At 53.0% G+C, this 23,065-nt stretch overlaps 1 protein-coding gene across 2 annotated transcripts in view; it reads right to left on the reverse strand.

Annotated features, from left to right (window-relative positions):
- The window catches only part of STAT1 (signal transducer and activator of transcription 1), a 33,357-nt gene extending 13,378 nt beyond the window's left edge, over positions 1 to 19,979 (reverse strand). For both annotated transcript variants that reach the window (XM_084892124.1, XM_084892123.1), the window contains exons 1-16: positions 19,824 to 19,979; positions 15,905 to 16,033; positions 14,929 to 15,073; positions 13,604 to 13,702; positions 11,519 to 11,608; positions 9,428 to 9,506; positions 8,003 to 8,094; positions 7,653 to 7,804; positions 6,830 to 6,988; positions 5,864 to 5,956; positions 4,361 to 4,420; positions 3,647 to 3,676; positions 3,468 to 3,561; positions 2,394 to 2,435; positions 892 to 975; positions 130 to 228 (exon numbers count right to left, since the gene is read on the reverse strand). In XM_084892124.1, coding sequence (XP_084748250.1) covers positions 130 to 228; positions 892 to 975; positions 2,394 to 2,435; positions 3,468 to 3,561; positions 3,647 to 3,676; positions 4,361 to 4,420; positions 5,864 to 5,956; positions 6,830 to 6,988; positions 7,653 to 7,804; positions 8,003 to 8,094; positions 9,428 to 9,506; positions 11,519 to 11,608; positions 13,604 to 13,702; positions 14,929 to 15,073; positions 15,905 to 16,032 — 1,446 coding nt within the window. In that variant the 5' untranslated portion in view covers position 16,033; positions 19,824 to 19,979. The remainder of the gene's footprint in view (positions 1 to 129; positions 229 to 891; positions 976 to 2,393; positions 2,436 to 3,467; positions 3,562 to 3,646; positions 3,677 to 4,360; positions 4,421 to 5,863; positions 5,957 to 6,829; positions 6,989 to 7,652; positions 7,805 to 8,002; positions 8,095 to 9,427; positions 9,507 to 11,518; positions 11,609 to 13,603; positions 13,703 to 14,928; positions 15,074 to 15,904; positions 16,034 to 19,823) is intronic.
- Between the last annotated feature and the right edge of the window lie 3,086 nt (positions 19,980 to 23,065).

The following is a 23,065-nucleotide window of genomic DNA, read 5'->3' on the forward strand; positions in this document are numbered from 1 at the left end:
CTCATTCAAAACATAGCCACAAGCCACTTCCCCAGAATCCCTCCAGGCCCCTGGCGGCTCTTTCGGAGCCACGGGAGCTAAAGCAGGGGGTGTGGGTGCCGGGGTGAAAGCAGACGTGTGTGCACGTACCCTGGGCTCCGTCACCAGCATGTTGTACCACAGGATGGAGGCCCAGCCGCTGGGGAGCTGGCTGACGTTGGAGATCACCACGACAGGCAGGGAGGTCGTCTGCAAGAGGACAGAGACCAGGAGGCCGTCTGAGTGACAGCAACACCGCCGTAGACCTCTGCGCAGCCTCAGGCCTGAGCCAGGGATTATCGGTAAATCACACCGATGTTACACTTCAAAATTAAAATGTCAAGTTATGTTCTTTAGCTCATAGTTCAATTTGTGCGTTTTTTTCTTAAGGTTGCCATTTTTTAAAACTTGCCTTGAGACAGGGGGTGGAGGGGGGCGCAGGGAGAGAAAGAGAGAGAGGGAGAGAACATTGTTTGGTCGTCTCTCACACATACCCCAACTGGGACTCGAACCCAGGACCCTTCAGTACACAGGGATGATACTCCAACCAACTGAGCCACACTGCCCAGGGCTTAGTTTGTTTTGGTTTACTGTATCTTTCAGTTAGGACATACGTCTCAATGCTTCACATAAAAACTAACATTGACTAGCTCAACTGAAACAATTTGCTTACAGACTTTGAAGGGTAGTTCAATTACCTATCTTCATGAATCACCAAATTAAGAGTATTAGCTGGAAATATCACTTTTTTTTTTTTTTTTTTTTTTTTTTTAAGCAAGTAGGCAAATACCTCTAAAGCAAAAACTGAGAAATAAAAACACAAGCAAGCAGTTGGAAATGAAGTTTCCCACGGCTGGATCTCGTAAAACTTACCTCCAGGTCAATCACCAAACCCGGCTGGCACAGCTGGGTCTCGAAACTGAGGGAGTGCAGCTCCTCCGTCACGATGAGGGGGCCCTGCGAGAGAAGGGGGCACTGTCGCTGGGTCCTGCCGCTCCCAAGACTTCCCGGCTGAGAGCTGCGCCAGCCAGGCCGCCCGGAGGCTCGTGCCCCTCCCACCCCAGGTCGGTCACTGCAGCCGTCCCATGTTCTCTCCAACACCGAGCGCTGGGACCATGGCCAGGGCCACTACTCAGGGAAAGAACTGTCGCCACCCCCTGACCCCCCTCCCCGCGTGGGCTGCACACTCCGCAGGTGGGGTGGGCGGTGCCAGGCCAGGTGTGATTCCCAACTGGAAGGCCATGTGCATGAGCCTGGGGTCACCAAGTGCCTTGACCTGGGTAAAAATGTGGCTTTCACAGAGCCCTGCTACCTGTTATGTCACGTGAGATGGGAACACAGCCCTCCCAGAGCCCCCCAACCCCGGCCCTGAGGGAATGCAGTGCCGCATCATGAGGGGCTGGGAGGCCTCGGGAGCCGGGCCAGCCCCTCAGCAGGACAGTCGCGGTCTGACCTCACACGGCTTCCGCACTTCCCTGCCCTCTCTCCCTGGTTCTGTGCTCTGAGCCGGGTAAGACCTCGAGCTCAGAGAGTGTGGGTCCCGGGCGGCCCGTCCACAGGCCAGATCGGATCGAATTTAGAGGTTCAACTTCAGGGTTGGCAGCAGGTGGGCGGTGACAACCAGCCGGTGCCACGGGGACACGGAAGTCCTAATAAGCCCTCGTTTCACAGCCAGTCCTCCGGCTCTCTCGTGAGGTTTCTGGGACCCCAGCACTTGGCATAGCAATAACAGCATCACATCTCAGACCAGAGGTGTGGCCGCCCCCCTGCGAGGACAGGAGACTACAAAGGCCACGGAGACTACAGGCCCAGGCCAGGGCTGGCCCCGGCTCCCCACTGCGCTGGTGGCGGTGAGGAAGGACGCTCGCTGTGCGGGCAGCAGGGACGGCACATTCCACACCAGACCCCTGTGCTGCCGCCCCCACGCACAGCTCCTGCTGACTGCAGCACGGACATGATCCTCCAGGATGTGGCTCTGAAAAGGCCACAGCAGCAGGCCGCTGTTCTGGGGGCGTGGGGGCAGGGGCACCTTGGTTTCTGCAGGGCAGTTGCAGAAACCGGCCTCCAGTTCCAGTCCTGACAGTGACCCCTCTGCATCCTGCAGACCTCCTGTGGGTCTAGGTCTCCCCTGCAAAACGTGAGGAGCACAGGCGCCTGCAGACCCCGCCACCCCCCACCCGGGCAGTCTGGGAGGATCCGACCCACTTGTGAGCGGAACCGTTTGAAAGCCATAAGCCACAAATGCAGGGTGTTTGCTGTTGCTACTGACGCACCCACCACTCTGCCCTGCTGGGCCTGAGCACCTGTGCGAGGCGTCCCCGGCCATGGGGGTGCTGGGCCACCCCCGGACAGACCTGCGGCTGAGACAGACTCACCTCGTTGGTTCTGTTGCCGGCGTTCTTCTGCTCCTTCAGTTGCTATAAAACAAGAAGCCACCTAAGTACCCGACCCGATCTTAGAAGATGCTATTTTCATTTACAATCACACCAGAGTCGGGCCTCGGGAAGAAGGCAGCCGAAAGCTATGCTCAGAACCAGAGCACAAGACTACAGGGCCTTGTGCGGGGTCCCAGGCAGGAGCCTGCCTGCAGCCAGGCATCGGCCATCACTCGCGTGCGGGAGGAGCCAGGACACTGCTGCCCTCCCTCCCCTGAGTGACTCATCTCCCTCCCCAGCCGCTCCAGGCTCTCCAGGCTCAGGGGTCGGCCTCTGCTCCCCCACCTGCCCCCGCAGTCCCCAGGCAGGCTCAGCAGTTCAGGACCAGCTAAGACTGTCCTCACAAGGAGCCGATCCTTGTTGTTGAGGAAACAGCTTAGGGTCCGAGAGCAGCTCTGGATGCGCTGGGCTCCTGAGTTTGGATCGAGGCTCTCACACCAAGTCTAATTTCCCGGAGGGGCCGCTGTTCACGAGAGGCCGGGAGGCGGCTAGGTGAAGGCTGCCTTGAGCCTCCCTGCAGGCTCCGGGAGCACTGAAGGCTCAGCACCAGCCGTCCTCAGCATGCAACCAGGGTTTGCAGGGGGGCGGCTGAGGCACCGCTCACCTCCACCCCTGCTGCCGGGTGGCAGTGGTGCAGGGCCACCAGGAGGCGAATGTGAGGAAGGAGGTGAGGGGACCCTGGGGTCTGCCACACCTGGGCGGGGTAAAGTCCCAGCTGGGACCACAAGAACCTCTGGGGAAACGGCAGAGTCCCAGGCACCACGTGCAGGTCACTTATGTGTGCACTGGTATGTGGGAGACGCTGAGTCCCTGCACCCCAAATAGTGTCTCTGGGAGAGAGATGCAGAAAACAGAGTGCACAGTCCTGGGCTGGGGAGGGACTGAGGTTCCCCAAGCGCTGGGGGGAGGGGTGGTCGCAAGCCACAGAGGGGCATCTCCTCCCAGGGGGCCCCCCCACATCCCACAAAGTCCTAGGAAACCAGCCGGGCTGTAAAGGGGGACTGGCCGCCTTACCAGGTGCCGGAACTCGGCAGCCAGGCTGCCGTTGGTGGACTCCTCCATGTTCATCACCTTCGTGTGTGTACCCAAGATGTTGAACTTCCGGAACCTGGGCGGCAGAGGAGAGAGGTGTAAACGGCCTGGAACTTCGACAGAGAAAGAAGGTGGTAGAATAAGTGCCAAGTACTACGTACCCTTTCACCGTGTTTCTCTCGTTCACGTCTCTGCAAAAAGAAGGATCCATGTAAAATGGTATCTAGGTACGTAAGCTTTGAAATGAGCTCTATCAAACGTGTAAAATTATGTCTACAAATAAAAGGTCACCAAAAAGGTCACCAAAAAGGTAACTCTGTACCCGTGGGCTTTCTGCCCTTTCTTTCACTCACTCGCTCCCACACCCGTCTGCCCAGGACCACTGGGTAATGAATCACGGGGCAGGAATTTTTCATTTGTGCAACATGCCAACAGCACCAGCCGGCAGCCTCTTGTGAGGCGTGAGCTAGCCAATGGGTGCCAGCACGCCCTCACGCAACGCAAGCCTCAGTTGTCACTATTAGTGGAGCAACTGCTCACTCCACGCACAGCACTGTGCCAAGCCCCGAGGACTCCCCTCAGCAGAGCCCTGCTCGGAACCGAGAGGACCTTCGGAAGTGGCCGCTTAGCCCTCGGCTGCAGAGTCACGGCAGCTGGGCACCTGCAGCCTCCCCCGGGCGGGGCGGCCTAGGAGGCGGGCGGTGCGGAGGCTGGCTCAGTGCCAGCTCACTCTTATGAACTTGCTCCTGTGCCGTCTAAACAGGCCAGGCGGGAGGGACAGGAGTGGGAGCTGCAATTACAACCCACTGGGATTCCCATACAACGGCCACATTTCCATAGGACGTGCATCTTGGATGGTAGTCAAGATATCTTACTTATCAAACAGAACTTTAACTTTCAAGTTATAATTCAGCTCTTGCAATTTCACCAACAATCTGGAAAGAAAAATGAAAGTCTTCATTACTTAAAAAAAAACTCGATTACAATTTATTTTGCCGATTCCCTATCAATGAACCTTTAGATAACCCCCACCTCCTCCAGCTTGGGGTTATTACAATGACACTGACATCTGTATCTGCGCGCCTGGGCTTCGGAAGTGTGTTTGAGGGACACATGCCCAACTGTGACTGCGGGCAGAATGGCAATGGCAGACTCTGAGAGCACGCAGCACCTGCTCCCTACACAGCCTAGCCCATGCGGGGTTTTTTCAAAATTTCTACTTTTGGTCAATTGTATGGGTAAAATATAGTAAATACTTTTACTAAAGCTTGTATCTAATGCTTGTTCGCTTGGGGGTAGATTAAAAACTATCGCCCCTCATCAGGAAGATGAGGGTCCCCTCTCTCATCACCTGGGCGGGGTGGAGCAATGGAGACTCGGCCTTCTGTGCTCGGCTGAGCTGGAGGCCCCGGGCAGGAGCCCTTATGTCTCGCTCTGCTCCGTGTGGAAGTGACGGGATGAGACTTCCGGTGCCCTCCCAGCTGTGGGTGCCAGGACCCAAGGGTGCTGAGTATAGTGCCAGGAAGTAGCACCTACGACCTCACTAACAGCCCAGCACATGGGACCAGGGCTGACTCGAGGCAAGTGCTACTCCCTGGAGCCCTGCTGCTCCCCTGAACAGTGCTGCTCCCCGGAGCCCCACTGCTCCCCTGGCCGGTGCTGCTCCCCAGAGTCCCACTGCTCCCTGGAGCCCCGCTGCTCCTCTGATCAGTGCTGCTTCCCAGAGCCCCGCTGCGCCCCTGGAGGGGCAGGTGAGCGGGGCAGCTGTTCCATAGGAGGGAAAGCATGTGTCCTCACATGGAAACGTCTCCACAGTTTATCATCAGGAGAAAAACAAGCCGCAAAACAACTAACTAGCAGAATCCCGGTTCTTAGACATAAGATGCTGCACGTCATATGTATCTGTGTGTGCATGTGTGTCTATAAACACACACATAACTCATGTACTATGTAGACGTGAACAAACCCAGTGAGGACTGGCACAGGCTGTTACCACAGTCGTCTGCACATCTGATGAGCGAGCTATGAACCCACTTGGCAGAAAAATGTATGTGCCACAGGCCCCCACACAAGGTGCATGGGTTCTGGGGGCACATGAAGCACTTTCCTGCACTGACGCTCAAGAGGGAAGGGGCTGCTGGGACTCAGTCTGACTTCCTCGTGCAGGGAATGCGCACTGCGTCTACACTGGAAAAAGTCGGGGTGTGCACACACACCTGTTACAGCGCTAGGGGGAAGGGCCAGGCAGACTCTCCGCCTGAAGAAGGGTTCGGAATAAAGCGCCCGGTGCGGAGTCCTCCCCCAGATGCACCCGGCAGCGCTGTTGGAGGAGCGGGGAGCAGACTCGGCGCAGGCGGCGCTCAGCCTGGCGTTCTCACCTCAGCTTCACGGTGAACTGCACGCCCGTCTTCAGGACCAGCGGCCTCTGCGGGTGCGTGGGCATGCAGGGCTGCCGCTCCACCACGAAGGAGCTGTGGGTCCCAGCAAAGCACAGGTTAGCGTTCCCAGGAAGGCCGGGCAGTAAAAACCCATCTCCCACAGAGGAAGGGGGTACAGGGCACAGGCGAAGCAGCAGTTTGGAAGGCTCTAAGGGGGATAAAATGGGGGCTCCTAGTCAGAAAAGCAACGCTCGGGTCTCATTTGCTCTTGATAGAACCAGAGGAACTGCCCGGGGGTGCGATCCTCTTTACCAGTGAGACCCTCAGCTGGGCTCTGTGCACTGCAGTCTGAGCTGAGAAGCCAACCTGCTAACGATTTATTACAATGATCCTTCCGCACGCGCAAAGCATCAGATCTAAGTGTTAAGTGAGGGGGGATGTGAGAGCCTGAGGGGAGAGGAGGCCAGAGGGAGGGGACACGGCTGATGAGGGGAGGCCCGCTATCTCTGCACGGCCTGGCTGTGGAGGGACAGAGAAGGGGTGACATTCACTAGTTCCCACCCTAGGTAGCCACAGAAGGAAGGACTCTGGGAAGAACTGACTGGCCATGAAAAGTTTATGTAACCCAGTAAACCCTCCTTTTTTTTTTTTTTTCTTTTTTTTAAAATATAAATATATTTGTGTTGATTTCAGAGAGGAGGGGAGAGGGAGAGAGGAACAGAAACATCAATGATTAGAAGGAATCACTGTTCAGCTCCCTCCTGCACGCCCCCTCCTGGGGATCAGGCCCGCAATCTGGGCATGTGCCCTTGACCAGAACCAAACCCAGGACCCTTCAGTCCGCAGGCCGATGCTCTGTCCACTGAGCCACACCAGCCAGGGTCCATTAGACCCTCTTTACTTACTGGATGACCACAGATTTCCTCAGAGCAACAGACCTGCAGAGGTGCGACGGCCTCCCCTTACCTCTGGATGAGCTGCTGGAAGAGGCTGAAGGTGCGGTCCGACAGGGCCTGCTTGTTCTTGGTGATGGGGTCGTGGTCGTAGGTGTACTTCTGCTCCAGCTCCTCGAGCTTTTTAAGCTGCTGGCGGACCTGCTGCAGACTCTCAGCGACGACAGTGAACCTGGGCGGCACGGAGCAGGGCTCAGTCAGAAACGGCCTGCAGCGACCGGGCCTGAGGGCCCTCGGACACCAGCAAGGGGTTCTCACGGGTAGCACACCGCTATCTACATGGGTGCACACGCACTGCAGGGGGTGATGGGGGATGAGGCTCCTCTCAGTGGTATTTGGGGAGAAAACACTAACATGTGCTTCTCTCTCTGGTCGCCATGAAGCCCTCCTATGCATTCTCAAGTGTACATCCAACTTCTGGAAACCTCTGAGGCAACCCCTCCCCTCGTCCCCCATGGGACCATTTAGCGCTGGCAGCACTGCATTGCCAGAATCACCCACACCACCCCTGCCTGCACGCCCAGGGCTCCTTCCCGGCCAGGACCAGCCGCCCTCCCCCTGCGACCCAGGCCTGGCCAGAGCCGCACACAGCTTCAGGACGTACTCATGGGTGGATGACCACACAAACTGTTATGTCACCCTAGAAAATGCCTCAATATTTTGTTTTTATAAAACATCAGGACCTGAGTTGTTAAAAGTGTTATGTGACAACCATGTCCCTGGTGTTCTGGCACCAATGAGGCGTCCCATGGCCCAGGGGCAGCAGGGAGAGGAGTGCCCTGGCCCGGCGGAGAAGGGCTGGCCGCCAGGGCGGGCGGGACCACGGCCACGCTCACCAGCTCTGCAGCTGATCGAGGCAGGCGTTGGGGGGCCCCCCGATGCAGGCGCTCTGCTGCCTCCGCTTCCACTCCACCAGCTCGTCGTTGATCAGGGCCTTCTGGGTCAGCTCGGTGGCATTCAGCACCTCGATGATTTTGTGAATGACTTCCTGCGGGGAGAGGGCAGACAAAGCAAAGTAAACGTACCTTTAATCGCTGAGTTTTAAGCAATTTTCTTAAAGCAAAGCCACTAGCCTTTCATCTATGTCAAGTGGTTATAAAAACCATCTCTCCTCCGCCCTGACCTCCAGTGCGCCCCTCACAGTCCCTGACAAATGCGGCACGTCTCCCGGAAAGGGAGTCCCTACCTTTCTCTTGTTGTCCAGCATCAAGAACATCTTCTGCAGTAACATCTGCTCTTGTTTCTGATCGCTCTTGGCCACGCCATTGGCTTCGTGCTCTGTGATGGGCAGAGACACAGGCAGATGTAAAAGGGAAGAGAGAGAGGATGAGTGAAGACCACGCCCCCAGGCCCGTGGCAAAGCCGTGGCCCAGCACTATGAGGCTAGAGGTCAAAGTCAGTCTTCTCCAGTCTTCCTTGAATAGGAGGAGGAAAACGTCACATGTGTAAGAATTGGTCGCATGAAACAAAACCCTTGTCTCTAATGACCCTGCTGGGTGGCAACAGCACTGCCTGGTTCTGCAGTCACTGTCACAGTGTGACCTCAAGGAACCTGCGTGGCAAACTCCAAACCGGCAGCGGCTCTGAGAGAAGTAGACGATTAGGAAGTGAGAGTAGCTGAGGTTCCTTCTCTCAGAGTTTTTACCCAGGTCATACGCATGATCTCTTCACTATTTCTTATTGAATTTATTGGGGTGATCCTGGTTAATAGAATTACATAGGTATACAATTCTACAACACATTATCTGTATATTGCGTGTTTACCCCCTCAAGTCAGCTCTCCTTCCATCACCATTTATCCCCCTTTTGCTCTAATATTAACCATGCTGTCCTCCAAATGACTGCTGGGGTCACAGCAGTACCCCACATGTTCTACACAGTGCACACTTGTGGGATTTTTTTCAGTTGCTGTCATCATTAAACACAACAACAAGCCCGGCCGGCATGGCTCAGTGGTTGAGCGTTGTCCTATGAACCAGGAGGTCACAGTTCAATTCCCGGTCAGGGCACATGCCCAGGTTGTGGGCTCAATTACCAGTAGGGAGCATGCAGGAGGCAGCTGATCCATGTGATTCTCTCTCATCACTGATGCTTCTATCTCTCTCTTCCTTTCTGAGGTCAATAAAAAAATAAATAAGTAAATAAAATAAAAATTAAAACAAAAACACAACAACATAGAGCTACTGCTTGAAGACTTGAGAAGAATGCTGATCGTTATCCAAAGAGCACACACGTGGAGCTGGAACGTGGGGGAGCTTAGGCGCTGGGCCTGGGAACTCACCCCACATTCCTAACAGTCTCTGTCAGCCATCGGGCTAGACACAACAAGTCAAGTAGCACATCCCCTGCCACCAAGGGAGCCACTGGGGCCTGGGGATAGTGCTGCTGCCCCCTAGGGGTACGAGCCGGACATGCACAAGACACCTACACAACACATTATCTGACCCCCAGCATCCCAGCACTGAAGGCTGAATTACATAGGTATACAATCACTCAGCCAGACGGGCAATTCCGAGTGGAAATATCGGCACTTGGGAAGGACTGGTCTCTGTTGGCTCACGCAGGCGGAAAAACTCACGACCAATGAGCACCATGCTGCATGTGAGCTTACCTCTGTTCTGCGAGGTTTTACATTTAAAGTCATATTCATCTTGTAAGTCTTCCAGCGTCTTGATTTCATGCTCTATCCACTATAAATAGAGACATAAACAGGGTTGTTACTGATCAGCTTCCAAAACTTTAAGAAACAGATCACTGCTTCTAGAAGACCCAGAAAGCCATGGCAATAATCCTGCTCCCTCAGACGAACTAGACTTGCAAAATCCGAGTCATACACATGAAATAGTGGCCGTTTCATTAATAAATATATAGTAACTTTATTTATAAAAGACACTACACAACCAGCCAGTGCGGCTCAGTAGCTGAGCATCGACCAGTGAACCAGGAGGTCACGGTTCGATTCCCGGTCAGGGCACAGGCCTGGGTTGCGGGCTCGATCCCCAGTGTGGGGCGTGCAAGAGGCAGCCCATCCATGATTCTCTCTCATCATAGATGGTTCTATTTTTCTCTCCCTCTCCTTTCCTCTCTGAATCAAAAGTATATTTCTTTCAAAAAGGAAAGAAACTATGTCAGGACGGGGCCCTGATCCTTACTGCAGTGATGGGCTCCCCAGGAGGCTAGGAGGACGCCGTCTGACGCACCCCATGCCTGTGTGACCCAGAGACCCATGGGAGGCCCGGCCCCATCAGCTGGCCTTTCCATCGACACAGGTCTGGTTAGAGCGTGCTTACTCTTCCCCAAACAGCCCTCAGATTACAGGGAGTGAGCGGACCTCACCCCACCCCAAGCACCGAGCACCCCCATTGCCCCACGCTGCCTCGAAGGCTTGTCTTAAAATGACGCGGCGCTCTGCTCTAATCGGGAACGCAGCAGCCCTGGCTTCAGGACACGCTTCCCTCCTCATCCACATCTGAGAGGGAGGCAGGTGCCTGAGGATGGCCATGTGTCCCCGAGAACCGGGGACCGCCGGCTGGGGCAGGGCTGTTAGAGCAGCAGTGTCCGGTTTCCTGGGCGATGGGCAGAGGCAGCAGTACAACATGGCGCCACAGGAAGGCCGAAGCGAGCACGGTGTCTGTCAGTCACATCAGGAAGGCCTGAGAGTCTGTCTACTCACTGGTGTATCCGACTCGTTAACTTGAGGTTTGGGTAAGGTGACCAGACGTCCCGATTTTTAAGTCCCGCGTCCCGGGGCATTTTAAAAAAGTCCCGATTTTTGGAAAGAACACACAACAAGCTAGGGGATGGTGGGAGAACGGGAAGCGAATATACAGTTTTCGGCGGCCATGTGGCTATTTAACCAGGATATGAGTTTTATATTATTTTTGTTAATTTTATAATGTTAAACTTTAGTAATAACAAATAATTGTTGAGAACTGATTATCGAGAACTGCTTATCAAAGTTCGCATTGTTGATCAGTTGTTAGAATTCGACCACCATTGTTTGGACTTAATGAACAGTGGGATTTTTTGGAATTGGCAACGACGAAAACGTTTTGTCACTGTCTCTCAGATGATACAAGTCGTACTGTGTGCTAGTAAGCTAGTTAAACAAGTGATGTCATTACAAATCAGCTATTCAGATAATTAGGTAAGTAATTTATTTATTTACTTCATAAATGCATAAATTTTCTTGAACTTAGCAGACAGTACTCGTATTACTTATATTTTATAGTGGCAGCAAAAAGTCTAGCGCAAGCCTTGAAAGTGACACTTACGACTTACATTACAGCAAATTCAGAGGAAAAATAATACAAGTTAGTATTGTTATTATTTAGAAAGAAATATAGGATTAAAATTAAAATAATTTTAAAAATATAGTTACTTTATAACAATCAAATTAATTTATAAACTAACAATAAAATATGTTCATGTAATTATGTAACTACTTACTGTGTTTTCAAGCAATATGTATATAATAATTTATAATATAATATAAACCAAATTTTTAATCAAGAAAACACACACACACACACACACACGCCCGTCAATGGTGTCCTGCTTTACCAATGTTAAAATCTGGTCACCTTAGGTTTGGGGCCTCAGCTGAACGTTTCTCCTCCACTGTTTAAAGGACTGAGATGTGTTGCTATGGTTACACTGAAAGCTTTCCCTCCCCAGAAAGCCGCGGGCACTTGATACTCACATTCACTTTGTCCTTCACATCCTTGACGTGGGTATCCAGCTCCTTCTGCTTGTCGAGCATCACCGTGCCCGGAACGCTCCCCGCCTGCGCCTGCAACGGGGCGCATGACCGACTGTCACCCTTTAGTCTGGCACTTACCTGCTGGTCCCACTCCAAGGTCAAGTCTATGCCCTGTGCCCCCACGCCCTCCGACACCTTCCCACAGGGGTGCCTGCAGGGAACAGTTCCGTTCCCAGGGCCTGGAGAAGATGCTGGCGAACTGTGAATGCCACGGAAGGACCAGGCCCAGTTCGTGCTGAAACAGATGTCCCACTGATCCATACGGCTGCAGGCGCCACACAGGGATTTGTTTCAGGTTTCTCAGGTTCTGCAGACAAGTTTCTTCTTATTAACCCCGGACTCCTATGATTTCACTCATAGGGGTGAACACAAACAACGGGTGGTGGGTGCCAGAGGGAAGGGGGGCCCCAATATAAGGTAATAGGACACTGGACTCTGGGTGGTGGACACACGGTGCAGTATACAGGTCCCATTACATAAACCCCCACCCAAAACCTGTATGTTCCCGTGGGCCAATGTCACCCCAATCCATTTAATAAAAAAAGAACCCTGTCCTTGTCTGTCTTAAAGCCTTGGAGTCCCCGTGTGGTCCCAGACTGGCGCCTTCTGCACCTCAGCTTGCTGGGAGGCAGGGCGGCAGGGTCTGATCGGACCCCTGGTGACCCATGCCTCACCAGGTGACGCAGAGGCATGATGGCGCTGCTTTCAGGAACACGCCTTCGGTTCACCTGTCAGACTAGTCAGCTTGAGTTTAAAACCAATGATATGTAGCTTTAAATGCTTGCCCTCGCTGGTGTGGCTCAATGGACAGAGCATCAGCCTGCAAGCGGAAGGCTCCTGGGTTTGATTCTGGTCAAAGGCACATGCCCAGGTTGCAGGTTTGTTCCCCAGTAGGTAGTGTGCAGGAGGCAGCCGATCCATGATTCTCTATCATCATATCATCATTGATGTTTCTATCTTTTTCTCTCCCTCTCTCTCTGAAATCAATAACAAATATTACATTTTAAAAAATAGCCGAAACCGGTTTGGCTCAGTGGATAGAGCGTCGGCCTGTGGACTGAAAGGTCCCGGGTTTGATTCCGGTCAAGGGCATGTACTTTGGTTGCAGGCACATCCCCAGTAGGGGGTGTGCAAGAGGCAGCTGATCGATGATTCTCTCCCATCACTGTGTTTCTCTCTCTCTCTCCCTCTCCCTTCCTCTCTGAAATCAATACAAATATATTAAAAAACAAAGCTCTTTCTGGCGTGCAGTTCAGTTGGTTAGAGCATTGTCATGATACTCCAAGGTTTGGGGTTTGATTCAGGTGAAGGCACATATAAGAATCAACCAATGAATGTATAAATAAGTGGAACAACCTATCGATGTTTTTTTCTCTTCCCCTCTCCCTTCCCCGATCTCTCTCTCTCAAATCAATAAATTAAAAACAAAACAAAACCCAAAGCTCTTGCTTGTCCCATCAACCAGTTCTCCTCCCCAAACCTCCTGTGCCGTCAAAGCCGTCCTCCCTCCCTCGTCCTCCCGGCTCAGCACACAGGCACTCCCCGTGACAGTTACAGACTAGTCACCCTGACCTTTCACTGTCTCACTCCCATGTCTGAGCCTTCACGACAAGCCCAACACTGAACCCGAGTCTGCCCATTTGCTCACCCCCCTTTTCTCCCCCACCCCCCCTGGGCTGCGGCAAGAACCCACTCAGGGCCTGCCTGCATCCTTACTGACCCCGCACCCCAGAACAGTGTCCGACCCTGATCTACACAGCCAGTCCCCAGCCACCCCATCACTGTCAACACAGCACCCTGACCAGTTATCTCCATGGCGATCCTTCCTATCTGGAACAACTGTGTCTATTCCTTGTCGCTTTTACGAGCCTGGTCCGTAACACCCCTACTTCTGATTTCCCACTTCCTGGGGCTACAACATCAGAGGCCTGCTCACCACCACCTCAGTAACATTTGTTGGAAAAATAAATGCATTTATTTTATTATTATCATCAGTGTTTAGTGTTCAATTAGAAGAAGAAGTACCTGATTGAATCTCTGTGCATTTTCCAGAATTTTTCTTTCCTCCTTCAGACAGTTATAGATGATCATTGACATCAGAATTGGGTCTTCCTGAAAATTATCCTATGTATGGGTGGGCAGGACAAAAGTAAATTACGTATCAGAATGTTTAAGTCGCTGTGCATCGTAAATTGAGATGAACTCATATTCACTGAGAAATCTCATCTCACATTTATTAAATTCTACAGAAGTTAATATTTGGTAAAATCAGAATATTCTTTTCACAAATTCTGACAAAAACTGCTCTAACTTTCCAATTAAGTGCAGGTACCTCAATTACTTCCTGATTTAAAAAACCAAATATTTTTATACATGGTTCCTATCGTACTTTTTCTTTAATTACTACTTCTCTTTTATAGGAATGATCCTTAGTGAGGGTCCTGAGACAATGCAAGTGACGCAGCAATGACCCATGACGTTCCCACTGGTCTCTGCTTCCGTTAAACCAGAGACATCTCCTCAATTTTTCTGCTTCCTTGCCAAAAGTAGTTGTAAAATACTGGCAATCGTGGCTTTTTATTTTTTATTTTTTAAACAGCATCGTGGCTTTTTATAACAGGTGTATGCCAGCCAAGTTGATAGGAGAACCAATGTTTATGCAGTTAACCGGACTTCCCTGGCATTATAAAACCCTAGACCAGGAAAAACAAGGTGCTCACAACCTCAGGTTAGCAGCTGGCTGTGTTTTTATGAAACAGGAAAACAACAGCGCTCGCCTCCATTAGAACAGGAGTGTCCTACTGTGGGAGCCAGACTTAAGGACAAGGGAGTGCTTCTGGGGTAACCCCAAAACTCCGTAGCACGTTCTCTCTGGCCCAGAGCCCCCAGACCCTCCCTCGCAGGGCAGCCCCACAAGAAGCGAGGCCAGGAGGGCCTCGCCCTAGCGCCCCGCCGCCCCTCGGACCCCAGGAGGCCCCACTGTGTGCTGGGCTCCCTCTCCATCGCAGACCAGGACGGACCGGACTCGGCACGGAAGCCCCTCTGGGCTTGGCCGTGGCGCTCTAGCTCACCGCTCTTAAAACGGAATCTTCCTCCTCTGGTTTAAATAGCTACAACCTTTAGTCAAACAAGTCTGTTGCGTCACATTTTCTCAGAATCACATTTTCTTGCCTAACGAGCTGACATTATTTACTTGTGCTCTGAAGTCTTCGCCACAGGAAGGGACTGGGTTGACAGCCTCTAACTTTTCTGGATGCCAATGCATGTGCTCAGTGTATGGCGAATGGAAAACTCTCCTGTGATCACGGGCCATTCCCACACACACACACACACACACACACACTGTGTACCTGCAGGTTGCGCTTGCTCTTCCTGATGTTGTGCTGCAGCAGGAAGTTGTTCTCCAGGGAAAAGCGGCTGTACTGATCGTCCAGCTGCGACAGCAGGTCATGGAAACGGATGGTGGCGAACGAAACGTCATTGGCAGCGTGCTCCCTACAGGGAAAATCCACACGCTCACCAAGGGGCCATTTTAAACACAAAGATCATCACTGCCTCTGTGTGAAGCCGCTAACAGCAGCGAGTGCTCCTTCATTTTATCACTTTCCTGAGACACGGATGCTGCTTTCAGCGGAGTCAGTACAATAGTTGTTATACGTAGCTAGCCCGAGAAATTCTACAACTCCCAGACTGTGCCCAACTCTACTCATGGCGACCAACTCTGAGGGGAGAGGTCAGCAGGGGACCTCATTTTTCTATGTCGAATACTCTCAGGACATCGAAAGCACCCACAGTCAGCAAAAAGAACTTTTAAAATAGAACATGGGTCACTTTTGAGTGATATGGCCTGAATGCTATCACCTCTTCACATCTCTAAGCAACACTGTACCATACCTCAGCTTTAATGTTTCTTTTAACTTCTTTCCATGGCCTGTATCCTACTTGGGCAGTAACTAGTGTCGCATTACCTAACATACCCAAAGCATTTAGGAGCATCTATAATAATAAAAGTGTAATAGGCTAATTAGACCAGAGGACATCCTTCCTTCTGGAGAAAGCTGCAGCGGGCGGGGTGGGTAGGGGCCAGGGACAAGGCCCTTGCATGCATTTTGTGCATCGAGCCTCTAGTGTGTCATCATTAAACTGACAAGACTGTATGAGGTGCTTAATGACTAATGCGTGTAGCTGTGTAGAGACATGTGCCACTTTTCAAATCCACACTCTTCTGGAACCGACAACCCCAGCGGCTCCGATGAGGTTCACCTTCCATGTCCCTGAATCAGCAAGTTCCCTGAACAGACGCCGCCCCTCTCTGGCCCTCCTCACCAGTCCTGCTTCTCCAGCCACTGGGCCAGGTACTGGCGGATCTCCATGGGGAAGCTGTCATCGTAGAGCTGGTGCACCTGCTCCAGGAACTTGGCGTCCAGCTGCTGCAGCTCGTACCACTGGGACATCCTGGAGGAAAGCAGACGTCACTAGTGGAAGCCAGGCTCCGGGGACCCACGCTTAGCATGGCGCTTCCTGCAGATGCTTTGCTGGATCCAATACATAATTTGCCTCTGAACTATATACTGCTTCAATAGTGTCTGTTTGTTTTGTTGCTGTTACTTTTTATATATATATTTTATTGATTTTTCACAGAGAGGAAGGGAGAGGGATAGAGAGCTAGAAACATCGATGAGAGAGACACATCGACCAGCTGCCTCCTGCACACCCCCAACTGGGGATGTGCCCGCAACCAATGTACATGCCCTTGACCGGAATCGAACCCAGGACCTTTCAGTCTGCAGACCGACGCTCTATCCACTGAGCCAAACCGGTTCGGCTGTTGCTGTTACTTTTTAATCTTTATTGCTGAAAGTATTACATGGTCCCGCTTTATCCCTCTCTGGCCCACCATCTCCCACCCACCCTCCCTTGCCTTCCCTCCCAGATTCCAAACTGTTTTTTTTTTTTAAAGCAACTTTTTTCTTTAAAAAAAAAAAACTTCTCGGGAAAGCCCTTTCTGGCCACCTTATTTAAAGGGACACCACCTCTCACCCTGGAAAATACTATACCACTTACTGATGCATTTTTCTCCATAGCACTTACCACCATCTAACATACCACGTATTTTCTTATCCTTTCTTTTTTTTTTTTTTTTTTAAAGATTTTTAAAATTGATTTTAGAGAGAAAGGAAGGGAGAGGAAAAGAGAGATAGAAACATCAGTGATGAGAGAGAATCATGGATCAGCTGCCTCTTGCACGCCCCCTACTGGGGATCAAGACGAAATCAGGCATATACCCTTGACAGGAATCCAACCTGAGTCACACCATCTGGGCCACATATTTTCTTACATAGTTTACTTTTGTTTTCCTCACACGAAGAAAAGGTTTTCGGGAGGTTTTGTTCACTGCTTCCAGGGCAGTGCTGGACACACAGTAGGTGTTCAATAAATATGCCCTTTAACTAAATCTGTACTTTTATCAAACAAATAAATGCAAAACAACACCTAGATTTACTTAAGGACAAATCCTAAGGACTCTCCCAGAATTGCTCTCTTAAAAATTACAGTCCATCTGTAATTTAACTCAAAGAACTTCAACCTGGTATTTCACATTTTATGGCTCATAGGTTAAAATGAATTATTTTTGTTATATAGCTTTGAAAAGAGACATGTTTTCTTCTTTGCCAACTGCAAACAATAAGTCTGGCACAAAATGTCTTAAATCTCAGTAATAACTTAAAGATCAAAACAACATCATTAAATATAGGATAATTGGGAAGGATAAAGTAATACTATCTCTTTGCATAACTGTAAGTCAGGTGTCTTTTTAAAAAAAAATATGTTTTATTGATTTTTTACAGAAAGGAAGGGAGAGGTATAGATAGAAACATGGATGAGAGAGGATCATCGATCAGCTGCCTCTTGCACACCCCCTAATGGGGATGTGCCCACAACCAAGGTACCGTACATGCCCTTGACCGGAATCGAACCTGGGACCTTTCAGTCCCCAGGCTGATGCTCTATCCACTGAGCCAAACCGGTTTGGGCTGTAAGTCAGTTTTTACACAGCAATTTTAAAGATGAACAACTAAGATAAAACCTGACTGAAGCGGGGAGCCCTGGCGTCCAGCAGGTGGGGAGTCTCCCATCGCCACACAGTTCAGGGTTTGCACCGACGCCTTTCCAAGCGGACGGAAGGGGGTGCTGTCCCGCCGGCCCTCGGAGGAGGGGCCTGGCCGTGCAAGCAGGGACGGGCTTGCTGGCAAACACACGTGTGCAGCACAAAGCCATATCTACCCACAATTGTCCTTTCAAAGGGGGATAAGGACACGGCTGCCCTTTCGGCACTCTTTCTCTGGCTGCTCGATGCTCACTTCTCATGTCTTGTGCCTGAGGGGAAGGCTCCAGCTCTGTGGTCCCTCCTTCCCTGAGCTGTGGGTCAGAAGGATGTGCCTAAAGGATGGGCAGAGGCTGCGGCAGCTCCGGCCAGGCAAGTGCCCCCAGGCCACTCACTGGCTGTCTACTGGCTGGCGGTTAGGAGCCGAAGAACTAGGTCAGAGGCACTGCCTGGCACCGCGCAGGCAGTCAATCCATTCACACCAACAAAGCCAGAACCCATCTTACCTTCCTACCAAGTGTGTTACCAACACAGGGAGTGGCACGATCATCCTCCAGGTACCTGGCTCCAGTCCCAAGCGCTCCTACATCCCTGCCTCCGACACGACTTCCCAATCCGGCCTCTGCCACCCTCAGGTTGGACCCCATCCCTTGTTGGTTCAAAACTGCCAGCCTGCCCACGCTGAGGCTGACTTCCTCCCCGGCCCTCCCTTCAGCGATGAGCCAAGCAGCCCAGGCGTCCCGTTCTCCCTGGCTCTGCCCTTGGACACCGCCCCCCACAGATGTCTGCCTCTCCGCACCCCACCGGCGTTCCAAGGCGGTGCGGACGCCCCTTCTCCGTAGAGCTGCCTGGGCCTGACTCAGAGACAGCGGAGCTTTCTCCGACATGAACCCAGAGGCATCTGGTACCTCTGTTGGGGCGCCGGCCCCTGCCTTCCCTAGAGAGCTCTGTGATGAGTCCCCAGCGTGACATCAGCTCCACGTTGCAGGGACCAAATTAAAAAAAAAGAAAAAGAAAAAAAAAGTCCTCTGTTCAGCCCTGACTGGTTTGGCTCAGTGGATAGAGAGTTGGCCTATGGACTGAAGGGTCGTGAGTTCGATTCTGGTCAAGGGCATGTACCTTGGTTGCAGGCACATCCCCGGTGGGGGGTGTGCAGAAGGCAGCTGATCGATGTTTCTAGCTTTCTATCTCTTTCCCTTCCTCTCTGTAAAAAAATCAATAAAATATATATATTTTAAAAAGTCTTCTGCTCCTTGGACAGTGTCTTACACATGTCATGGACTCAGTACCCGTCTGTGGAATTGAAGATCTAGTGTATGTCAGAGCCATAAGAAGTAAAGGGCGAACCATATCACTGCCCAACCGGTCTGGGTTCCGCACCCTCATTAAGCAGGGGTTGCACCTTGGTTCACGGGGAGGCTCAGGTCTGATTTCCATCACCTAAAAGCAAAAACCTCTCCAACCAACACAACACGCAAAGCATAGTCAGCCACACACCAGCGCCTCTACCCCCAGCTCTTCAATACCGGCCGAAGTTTAGGGAGGATGCACTGTGTGACTGGGGGGTTTGCAGGAAGGAAACGATCGCTTTCATGTTCTAGGAAGACAGTAAGCTCCTCCAGCTTTGAACAGGGAGACACAGTTAGGTTCCACAGTCATGCCACCGTCCCTTCGTTGCCACGGACAGTTACGGACTCCTCCATCACCTGATGCCCCGCGAGGGGCTGGGGACTGGATCTGAGCAGCACACAGCACTGCAGGGGCAGAATACCGGGCCTGCGTGCACAGGATGCGAGCTCCTAGCGCAGAAAGCTCCCCGGGGGTGGAACAAGCCCATCAAAGCCTCCTGCCGACCCTGGATCCCGCAGGTGCGGAGGGAGGGGGCGGGGAGGGCGGCATGGAGGGGTGATGGCCTTTCCCATGCCATCTTACTGCCCGGACAAGGCGGGCCGGGCGACCGTGCGGGCCCCGAGAACCGCACCAGGGACACTCCGGACCGGGCCCTGGGGGCAGGGGGCCCACACACCTGTCCGCGCGGCCAGCCCGTCCGGGCCCGGCGCCCCGCTGCCCTGCCCGCCCCGCCCCGCCGCCGATCCGGACACACCCCAGCCTCGCACCCGGAACCCCACGCTCACTCACTCTGCGCGCCGGGTGAGCGGGGACGGACGAAGGCGCCCTGGGCCGCCTCTGCTGGGCCTGGGGTCCCACAGGTGTCACCGGGCCTGCGGTGCGGGACCTCCCTGCGGACTCGGCGCCGGAAAACGAAAGTGCCGGCGAGGAAAAAAGGCAGTGCCGAGCGCCCCGCCTCCTCCGCCTCCACCAATCAGGGCACCGCGCTCGGCCAATCGGACGCGGCTGTTCCGCCAGCGCGCTGCCTCCCCCCCGCGGCCCGCCGATGGGCCAATCCGCTGGGTCCTTGGGGCGGGGGACCGCTTGTGAGTGACGCTGCTCTGTCTGGCCGCTGGGCTGCGGGACCTTTGCGTTTTCGCCTTGTAGGGAGCCGCTAAGAAGGAAGTTGCTTGCGGGGGCCCAGCCTCGGCCGTGTCCGCGGGACGCCCCGCATCTGAGCGCCTGCGGCTGAGGGCCGCCATTCTGGAACTCGGCTTGGCAGCTGAAGCCCGTGGGGGGCGTGCAGGGGCGACCCATCCGTGATTCTCTCTCTCCCTCTCCCTTCCTCTCTAAAATCAATAAAAACATGTTTGTTTGTTTGTTTGTTTTAAATGCAGTAAAGCCGAAACCAGTTTAGTTCAGTGGATAGAGCGTGGGCCTGCGGACTGAAAGGTCCCGGGTTCTATTCCGGTTAAGGGCATGTACCTTGGTTGCGGGCACATCCCCAGTAGGGGGTGTGCAGGAGGCAGCTGGTCGATGTTTCTCTCATCTATGTCTCTCTCTCTCTCTCTCTCTCGCTCTCGCTCTCGCTCTCGCTCTCGCTCTCGCTCTCTGTAAAAAAATCAATAAAATATACTTTAAAAAAATGCAGTATAGAGAACATAGTACCATCCCCGTGCTGCAAGAATACATAGCAAATGTAAATACAAGACAGGAAGAGGGCCACGGGAGAGGGGGTGCTGTTGCTCTGAGCGGCTGGTCACTTTTAATCTTTTTTTTTTTAAATCACTTTCACCATGACACTTGCAGCCCAACCCCCTCGGGGCCGCCTGTGAAGTCCGTGCTTCCGGAGCGCCGTCGGGGAGGAAGGTGCCCTGGCAGGGAGGCGGGGCTGGGGGCGGGGATCCCATGACAACAGGCCTGCGCGGCGGGAGGGGCGCGCGGCGGGGAAGAGCCGCCCACGTGCTTTCGGGGAAACGCTCGGTGGCCGAGAAGGCACGGACTTGAGGGGAAACGAAAAGCGAAAGCGACCCGGGCGTAGTGCGCAGGCGCGGGCGCGGGCCGGGGCTTTCCCGTGGGCCCCTCCCCTCCCCCGGGGGACACGCGCGCACCCAGCGATCTCTGCAGGGGCCGCACTGGAGAGGCGGTCCTTGCACAGCAGGAAGGCGGGAGGGGAGGCTCCCTGAACCCCAGAGGGAGGGGGACTCAAGTTCTGGGAAGCTCCCTTGCACCATCTGTTCCTCCTTTGGGGACCCCCCCTCCCCTCCCCGGCCTAACCTCGCTTCTCCATCTGCACCCTCTAGCTCAGGTCTCCCCGTCCTGCGAACTCTGCCCCTTCCAGCGGGGGCCACTGACCTGAACCAGAGATGAAGGGGGCTGGACTGGCTGTCTCAGGCTGTCCTTTCGCTGGACCCACAGAGTGCTTCCCTCTCTCCTGGGTCTCAGGTCTCATGGGATTAGGCCGAGAGGAGGATAACAGCCACTGGGCCGGGACTGGGAGGGCGTGGCAGGCCAGGGGGGCAGTGTGGACTCTGCCTGCAGCCTGCGTGGCTCTCCAGTGTTCCGGGAGATAGGGACCTCATGTCTTGGGGCGCTGCGCACCCACTCTTAAAGGGCTCTGCCTCCTTAGAGTGTCCTAGGGGCCAACGGAGGACCTCCAGGGTGATGGGGACCCACCACACTGGACCCAGCATCCAGCCTGGAGTGAGAGCCAGGCCCCACACTTCCCCAGGAGAGGGCGTAGAGAAGTTCCAGTGCAAATGAAAATGGGAGGCCCCTTTCTCAAACTGTATGAAGAATTTCAAGAAGGCAACCGCAGAGCCTTAAACCAAGCCGCCCCTCTGCCTGCCTGGCCCGGGGGAACTGCACAGGGAAGGGAGGGCCGGAACCCCTGGTGCAGGAGCTGGGGGAGGGCTCCCTCTGCAGAAAGCTTGCTACCTGTTTAAAACCAGGGAAGACCTGACCTCGATCTAATGGAGAAACAGGCCAGGACACCACTCCTCCCTGTGGCACTCGTGCAATGGCAGGCCTTCAGTGTTCCCTGAGAGCCCTGTGTGATCTGCTCTGCCTCCTTTCTTCCTTTTGATTGCTTTTAGAGAGAGGAAGATGAGAGAGAGAGAGAGAGAGAGAGAGAGAGAGAGAGAGAGAGAAAGAGAGATCAACCTCACATGGGTTGGTGGCCTCTCACAAATGGGGATCAAAGCTGCAACCCAATTGCATGCCCTTGACTGAGTATTGACCTCTAGACCCGTGGGTGTGCGGCTCATGCTCTAACCACGGAGCTATGCCAGCCAGGGCTCCCCTAAAGGGTTGGCATGAGAGCGGCATTCTCCCTCACCCTTAATCTCTCCCCGTCCCCACCCTGTCTAGGCCTCCTCTAAGATTCTTTCCTCAGAGGCAGCCAGTGAGACATCTAAGTGGGTGACTGTGAAACCTTATGTAAGACAGTGTGGGGGAGCATTTTACTGGGGCAGGAGGAGAAGGCTCTGAGTTTGATGAGAGGGGTTGGGGGGAGTTTCAGGAACTCTTGCGTGGGCAGATGTCTGGGATGCCTGGCACCCATGAGCTACCTAAATAGAAGGAACGTTAGGGTGAGATAATCAAACAGTGTCATTCCAGAGCACTGCCACAGAGTTGGGGGTGAAGAGTGGGGTGACATAGAAGGGAATCCCTATGTTGGTTGAGCAATAGCAAGCATGTTTTGGTTATTCAGTTTGGAGTCTAATATTGGGAACTGTCCCATGATTTTAGAGTTTGAAGGCATTATGAATGGAATTCTAGCGTATTCTTGCAGGCAGACCAAGAAGTAAAGGAAAGGAAGGAATTCTTTTACCATCCTCTATGTCAGTGTTTTTCAACCTTTTTTGGGCAAAGGCACACTTGTTTCATGAAAAAAATCACGAGGCACACCACCATTAGAAAATGTTAAAAAATTTAACTCTGTGCCTATATTGACTATATATAAAGTAATTCTCTTGAATAGGAATCAAATAAACACAAAGTATTTTATAATTACTTTATTATGAAATATTAAGTAAACAAAATAGTGAAAA

This window comes from Pipistrellus hanaki (assembly GCF_964339955.1).
Source record: "Pipistrellus hanaki genome assembly, chromosome: 8".
Lineage (NCBI taxonomy): Eukaryota > Metazoa > Chordata > Mammalia > Chiroptera > Vespertilionidae > Pipistrellus > Pipistrellus hanaki.